Source organism: Natrix helvetica (genome assembly GCF_964273705.1).
Source record: "Natrix helvetica genome assembly, chromosome: Z".
In the NCBI taxonomy this organism is placed as follows: Eukaryota; Metazoa; Chordata; class Lepidosauria; order Squamata; family Natricidae; genus Natrix; species Natrix helvetica.
The window spans coordinates 65,235,086-65,243,434 of NC_138554.1; the positions used below are offsets into that span (position 1 = coordinate 65,235,086).

Consider the following 8,349-nt stretch of genomic DNA (forward strand, 5'->3'; position numbering starts at 1 on the left):
AGCACCAAAACCTGGTTCAATGACTGTGGGATTACTGTGCTTGATTGGCCAGCAAACTCGTCTGACCTGAACCCCATAGAGCATCTATGGGGCATTGCAAGAGAAAGATGAGAGACATGAGACTGAACAATGCAGAAGAGCTGAAGGCCGCTATTGAAGCATCCTGGTCTTCCATAACACCTCAGCAGTGCCACAGGCTGATAGCTTCCATGCCACGCCGCATTGAAGCAGTAATTGCTGCAAAAGGGGCCCAAACCAAGTACTGAGTACATATGCATGCTTATACTTTTCAAAGGTCCGATATTGTTCTATGTACAATCCTTGTTTTATTGATTGCATGTAATATTTGCATTTGCATGTAATGAGTCTTATCGCATATATTAGTTTCACCTTTTAAGTTGCATTACTGAAATAAATGAACTTTTGCACAATGTTCTAATTTTTCGAGTTTCACCTGTATATAAATAGCTGAGGCTGAAGTTCTGAATGGATGACACTGACTTGCCCTTAAGAGGTAACCACAAGGTGGAATTGAGACCTTGGGCTGAAAAAAAGGTCCCTTGCTTTTGGAGTGGATTGTTTATTTGTTTTTGCAAGTATGTTGAAAAATACTGCTGAAAAGAAGGCATTTTAGAACTGCTTTAAAACAGAAGTAACTCAGGTTTTTTTAAAAAAATAAGTTGTTAGTATATGATTACCGTATTTGTAATTATTTTGATTCAGTCTAAGTAAAGACCTTAGGGATTGGTTGATAATTTGAAATTTGTTGTCAGCATTTTTTTTCTTGCATTGGCTTGTTTTATTTATTTGCCTTAATGGGAATTTTCTGTTTTTCTATATATCTCAACTAACTTTTCCTTCTTATTTTATTCTTTGTTTACAAAATGCCATACAGTAATCTGAATAAAGTTAATAGATCTTTTGAAGATTGCTGTGTGCAAGACATTGTTTTGTGCAAAGATTGTGCTTTGTTATCTTTAGTATTCTCTAGATCTTTGATTCTGATTTCCCCAAAAAGATCTGTTTCAGAATCCATTAATGTGGGTTTTCTCAATCTCCCTGTCCTTTATTTACAACAGGAAAAAATGTCCATATATTTTCCTATTTAACTATGCATTTGTTTTTGTTATAGGGCAATTGCTTTTGTAGGATGACATTTCCATTGCCTTACCAATAAGATAAAAAACTTTCTGCAATTTTACTATTGTTACCATTACCCTACCATTAAGGTACAATAATCTAGCAGTGAGATTGCAGAAAGGTTTTAAGAAGAAATAGCTAATTTGAAACATTTGCTATTTCAACAGCAACACTTCCTAGAGCAATACAAATGCATTGGGAATGTGTACCTGTCACAGTGATAGATATTGTGATAATGTATTCCTTGCATTATCCCCCCTTTCCCCCATAATCTAAGTTTTAATAAAAATGTAAAATAAAAGTTATTACAGTTATTTTATCTGATAGTATTAGTAATAGCTCAGTTAGTCCATTATGAAGAATGGGACATCATAAAACTCTGTTGGAGAATCTTTAAAGTTTTTTTTTTATTTTAACAACATTTTACAATGTTACTTCTAAATATATTCTGGTATTCTACTGGACAATTTTGATTCTATAAACAATATGTTTGCATGACAGTTACGTATGGGTTTTTGGATCAGAATAATGATTTCAATATAGCAGATATTTATTGTAGACCTAGACTCTATTACAATTAGTAACTTTGCTTTTATGTAATTCTTTTTTTAATAATCTTCTTTTAAAGGAGATATTTTTCAAACAAACTTTCTGATTTTTTTTCAAGAGTTTCTCCAGTATGTAATTGGATGAAAGTTGTGAGTTAAGATGACTTTGTCAAAATCTCAATAGTTTATACTCTGAACCCTGTATAATTGAATCTATCTATAGTTAAAACATCATTGGTGAGCTGTGTTAATTAGATGGCTAATTTGGAATATATAAGCTTGACAGTCTGTTGAAGCTACAGATTTTCATTTCTGTGGATAATGGTATATTTAATCTTTATTTGTAATATTTAACATGAATAAGACAATAAAGAAAATGCCATTGCCATTTATTGTTTTCTCTGAGTCACAAACATTGCCTAAATTATATTAAAAGAATTTGATTTCACTGAATATTATCTATTAAGACAACTGCATGCATAGGGTTTACACAGATTTCCAGTATACTTAGCAGGTGTTCAAGTGATAACTCTGTTGCAAGAGATTATATATCTGCCAATAAATGTCCACTACAAGTATGGAATTCCTCTGACAAACAGATGCAAGTAGCGTTGTCACTGTAACCAAAGCTGCTTGAACAGGCATGTGTTCTCTTTAAGGCCTATCGAGAAGCAACTGCCTTTCTTTCCCAAATAAATCTCATGCATAATTCCCATGAGATTCCATTGTATCCATTAAAGGTTGATGAGGCGCTGTAATGGCAAGACAGCTGTGGTGTGTAGTGTTACGTTGCATGATTTAGAATTTTTTTGGGGGTGAATAAGAATAGTTCTTTCTTTAAAAAAAACTTTATTAAATTTAAAAAAACTTTATTAAATTTAAAAAAGTAACAGAAAAAAGGGGGGAAAGGGAATGAAAATGGCAAAAGGTTAAAAAAAATTAAAAATGTGCAGGAAGCAAAAAAAAAAAAAAAAAAAGACCTGACTTTTTTCAGTACCGATAAAAATGAATAATCAGGCATTTTCTTACTCTAAGTTAAACATAAAACCAGTTTCTTATTCTAATAACATATATAATGTTTCTGCAATCTTACATGAACTTGGTCATTTAAAAATTGGTTCAAAAATACTTATAGATCATTAATAAAAAATATATATAAATAATCTTAATGTTTAAAAACAGACCTAAGCAAAATGCTAAAATAACCAAAGTAGCCGATTTTAACATCTCCATTAATTCATTTTTCCAAATCCACTCTTTTGTCACTAATTTTACATTAATTACATTTTTGTGCATTATACTATATTGCCTGACTAATATAATCCTGAAAAAAAGAAATTTCCTCCACTATATTCATCCATTATAACAAGTTTCTTAATCTCAATTGCATATCCATCCTTACATTATTTAAAAAAAACTTGTACTGTATTGAAATTGTTTTGAAAATGCCTCAGTCCTTAAACTAACATATTTACTAATAATCAAGTTAATTCTATACCCCATTCTTAGATGATTAATTTTGCAAACTATCAATTCAAATATATTTATATCTTAACTTTAAAATAACTTGTTCATACATACACCCCTTATTAAAATCTATTTATTTTCTAAATTCTCTATCAAATGTATTATATATACAATTTTATTAACATAAAATTTTCTTATATGTTATTCTCTTGTTCTTTCTAAATCAAAATTTCTTTCAATCAAAATTATTCAGCATAATCAGTCCAATTTAAAAAAAAATGTGCATCATCTTACTGTACCCAATCTTCAGAACAACACATCCAAAAAAATCAACTATTAAAATCTTTATATAACACATCTTAAATAGGCATGCCACTTTTTCCAACATATGCCTCCTACTTTTCGTGCGCGGGTCGTGTGCGGGCGTGCCACACCCACAATGCAATGCGCAACTCCCCCAGTGCACATGCGTGCACAACAGGCACTCCCCCCATTTTTACATGCTTTTTTCGCCCTCCCCAGGCTCCAGGGGGTTTATAGGAGCCTGGGGAGGGCGAAAAGAGCCTCCCCTGGCCCTCCGGAGGCTTCATGGACCTTCAAGAGGCTTCCCTGAAGCCTTCGGAGCGCTCAAAACGACCCTCTGAGCAAACCAGAAGTCCGTTCCCGAACTTCGGGTTTGCCCTTATGGCCAGTTTTTTGTGCTCCTGAAGCTCAGGGAGGCTTTATAAGAGCCTGGGGAGGGCGAAAAGAGCCTCCCCGCCCCGCCGGAGGCCCTCCGGAGGCTTCAGGGATCGTCCGGAGGCTTCCTTGAGGCCTTCGGAACGCTTAAAAAGACCCTCCGAGCAAACCGGAAGTGACTTCCGGTTTGCTCGGAGGGTCGTTTTGAGCGCTCCGAAGGCTTCAGGGACTGTCCGGAGGCTTCCCTGAAGCCTTCGGATTGCTTAAAACGACCCTCCGAGCAAACCAAAAGTGACTCCGGGGGGGCAGGGGGCTCTTTTTGCCCTCCCCAGGCTCCTATAAAGCCTCTGGAGCCTGGTGGGGGGCAAAAAATGGCTTTTAAAAATGGTGAACTCAGCTGACAGGGCAGCGTCTCGCGTGCCCTGACAAATGGCTCCACGTGCCACAGGTTCGCCATCACTGCTCTAGTTCTTCTTTTCCCATCATATTGAGTAGCACATTCTAGTGGCAGAGGATAATTGTAATTTATGATTTCTTAGTAAAGGAAGAGGAGGCATCATAAAGAGCTCTTCCAATTACATTCATCAATAGATCCAAACCAACCGACATAAAACTAAGTAAAAACAAATCAATGTCCCAATGGAAGGCTAAAAGTAGAGGGGGGGGGGAACTATAGACACAGGTTCTTCAAAAATCAAGTTTTAATCCTATTATTTTTAAAAAACATGGAGCTGTTGAACCCATGCCTCCCAGCTCCAAACCTTCATTTTGCAATTCTCTTGTAAGTATATTACCCAAATCACTAGGAAACATATACATTTTTCTCCAAGTGCTTGGGATAATTTTAATATCAGTTTGAAATGTTTAATAAAAATAGTTATTCAAAGAATGCAATTTATCTTTGTTGTGATTTCTCTGTAGAGAAATACCACTATCTTTATAAAGTTCGGGCATAGCTCTAAAACTATTAAAAACGTTTAGATTTTTTAAAATATCACTAAAATGTTACTCTTTTCTTCTCTGTTTTTTAGTGTCGTCCATCTAGAGGCCGGAAGAGAGGCTATTGCTGGTGTGTGGATAAATATGGGCAGCCACTCCCTGGATATGATGGGAAAGGGAAAGGAGAAGTCCATTGTTACAATTTAGAAAGCAAATAAGAGGAGGCCACTATCTTCCATGGAGTCTGTATATGGCATCTTTACCAGTCAAAGGCCTTGGAGTGACTGGGCTACAGCATGGAATGCACTGGACTTGGGAATTCTGAGTTTTGCCCCCTATCTATATTGGGGAGAGTCAATAGCTCTGGATTCCGCAGCTGCATCCTGCCACTGATTCACTTTCTGCTTTCCATAGATTTATATAGGGAGCTCTGAAATCCCAGATAAATCTGCACTATTGATCCCCAGAATGAATAAGAATAGCGAAAAGAGGCACTTCAGAATGGATTCAGGGAGCATCCACTCACTTTGGTTTTCATTTTTTAGATAATGGGCCTGTGACCAATTTGATCCCGAAAGATAATCATGCTTTTATTTTGAAGAATTTGTAGACTGTAATCATTGTGAAGATATAGCTATGACACAACCCAAGCTAAGCACTTTTAAGTTACATTGGCTATCCATATGTTTAAACATCTTCCATTGAAATAAAAGAAACTTACATTGCAATCTCTAAGCTTAAGAAAGAGTCCCATTAAATTCAGTGGGAATTTATAATTGATAAATGTGTAGGATTGTGTTATTAATAGTGCTTATCTTGGGTTGAATCAAACTCAAGGTTTTAAACTAAGCTGTTTTTTTTATACAGGTCTTACAAGAACTTTATTTCACGGGTAAAACATGTTTTATTAAAAGAAAAAGCTCAAAGAACTTTTAAAAGACACATGTTTCTACTTGGTTATTTTTCCTGTCAAAATATACTGTATTATGACTATTCTGTTAGTCTGTATTTAATATAATTTTTTAATAAAGTATTTAAATGTAACATCAACATCAAATGTTATCGAAATCATTATAGTGTATGCTTCCAAATTGTCTTTCACAGAGACTTACAAGGTCGATGCATGTTAAACAGACATTGTAAAAGTAGACGATCCACTGTTTGTGGATCAATCAATATTTACAAAATTTTAGATTCAGAAAAGGCATTACTTTTCAGTAGTTAAAGTGCAATGTTCATTAAATTTTAATTAGCATTACTCACAAATCATTGTCCAATACTGAGTATTAGAATAACAGAGTTGGAAGAGACTAACAGAGTTGGGAGAGACCTTGGAGGTCTTCTAGTCCTACCCACCTGCTCAAGCAGAAAACCAAAGACCATTCCAGACAAATGGCCATTTAGTCTCTTTTTAAAAGTCTCCAGTGATATAGAACACCACAACTTCTGAAGGCAAGCTGTTGCACTGGTTAATTGTTCTCACTGTCAGGAAATTTTTCCTTAGTTCTAGGTTGCTTCTCTCCTTGATTAGTTTCTATCCATTGTTTCTTGTTCTGTCCTCTGGTGCTTTGGAAAAATTAATTGACCCTCTTCTCTTTGTGGCCACCTCTCAAATATTGGAACACTGCTATCTCAAAATTACATTTCTTAACACTAGTCTGAATCAGTTTCCAAATATTGATTAAATCAATTGAGTAACCATCAGGCAAAATTAGAAATGGTAAATAAGGAGATAAGGATTTGATTACAACAAATACATATCAAGTACCATACTAGATCCTTAAATAGAGTTTAATCATAGGACATGAAAAATGCTTTTCAAAGTGACATCTGATCTACAAAAGTTTATAATTTATTAAATTTGTCAATTTTTAAGGTGCCATGATATTCTGTCTTTGTTTAAGCAGATATCTGAATAGCCTGTTTAAAGGTTTACCTATTTGTTCCTTGCTTCCAGTATTCATATTAAATGGATTCCAAAATTCTTGACATCACATCCTAAGTAAATAGATGAAAATAAAGACAATTTCGTGTAAGATACTGGACTATATGAAAATTAATATGGGAAAGGATTATGTGTTTATTTGTATTTATTATTTTTAGTTAGTTTTTAAAAGAAAATACTAAGCAAACAATGTCAAAGCTATCTCTTAAAATTCATAGAAACTATAAAATTTTGTGGCAATGTTTCTGGTTTTGACTTGTATATTATGAGGAGGTTACTTATGAGGCAGCAGTTAATCCAGTTAGAAATAAAAATAATTATCAGGAATTGAATTGATTAATTTTCAGTTTACTTTGAATTACAATTAAATTAAATTGGACTATTTATACAATTAAATGCAAATATCCAATTAAACTAAATTGAGATATTTTGTAACTTATTCCAATTCTTTAACAATATAAATAGAGTTAGACTCACTATCAGTGTAGAATAATTGTTTTGCATTCTATCAAAAATGTAAGTTCTATTTGCCAACCATAATTAGCATGGGATACAATTCAGTAAAATAGGTGGAATCGATTATTTTTGGCATGCAGAAAACAGTGTTATATATAAAATTTACTGCTGGTGTTTGGACTTGATTGGTGCTCTTAGTGAGGAAAGACTTAATGTTTTAGAACCGGGGTGTCAAACTGGCAGCCAGTGAGCTAGATGCAGGCCACGCCCATCCCAACTCTGCAAAGGCAAAAAACCATGACAATATATCACAATACATCACATGACACGATCAAGTCTGACACCCATGCTTTCAGAATGTAATTCTGACATTTCAAATGAACACGTAAAATATTTAAAATTATACCCAATTACTGGTAATCATTTTAGATAATTCTGGAAAATATGTGAATATAAAATACCACAAATATGCTTTATGTTCCATATTAAGAATGCATGGGTATTTTCAAAGCCATTTCATTTAACATGGAGCAGAGTGAAATAGGTAGGAATTAGGTAATGAAAAGATAAGATATAGCACGTTATAATGAAGTAGGAAACACACTTAATATTCCAAGCTAGCCACAAAAGTCAGTTTATTGATTTGCTGAAGTGGCTGTTGTTCATATATAGCGATGGCGAACCTTTTTTGGCTTGCATGCCATAAGTGGGAGGAGTACAGGGGGTCGGGTGCAGGGGTGCCTCACCCATAATACAATGTACGACCCCCCCAGTGCGCATGCACACACTATAGGTGCGACCCCATTTTTGCATGCTTTTTTCGCCCTCCCCAGGCTTTAGAGGCTTTATAGGAGCATGAGGAGGGCGAAAACAGCCTCCCACGCCCCTCCCAGAAGCGCTCCAAAGGCTTCAGGGACCTTCAAGAGGCTTCCCTGAAGACTTCGGAGCGCTCAAAACGACCCTCCGTTCCCGAACTTCCGGTTTGCCTGTAGGGCCATTTTTTTTTGTGCTCCTGAAGCTCCTGAAGCCTCCAGAGGGTGGGGCAGGCTCTTTTTGCCCTCCCCCGGCTCCTATAAAGCCCCTGGAGCCTGGGGAGGGCGAAAAATGGCTTTAAAACAGGGTGAACTCAGCTGGCCAGTGCGCGCATGCGCACTGGCCAGCTGACAGTGCAGTGCC

General features: G+C 35.6%; 1 protein-coding gene across 1 annotated transcript in view; it reads left to right on the forward strand.

Moving 5' to 3' along the window:
- The window catches only part of IGFBP3 (insulin like growth factor binding protein 3), a 31,453-nt gene extending 25,616 nt beyond the window's left edge, over positions 1–5,837 (forward strand). The window contains exon 4 of the mRNA XM_081969995.1: positions 4,865–5,837. Within this exon, the coding sequence (XP_081826121.1) occupies positions 4,865–4,990 (126 nt within the window). The 3' untranslated portion in view covers positions 4,991–5,837. The remainder of the gene's footprint in view (positions 1–4,864) is intronic.
- The last annotated feature ends 2,512 nt before the right edge of the window (positions 5,838–8,349 follow it).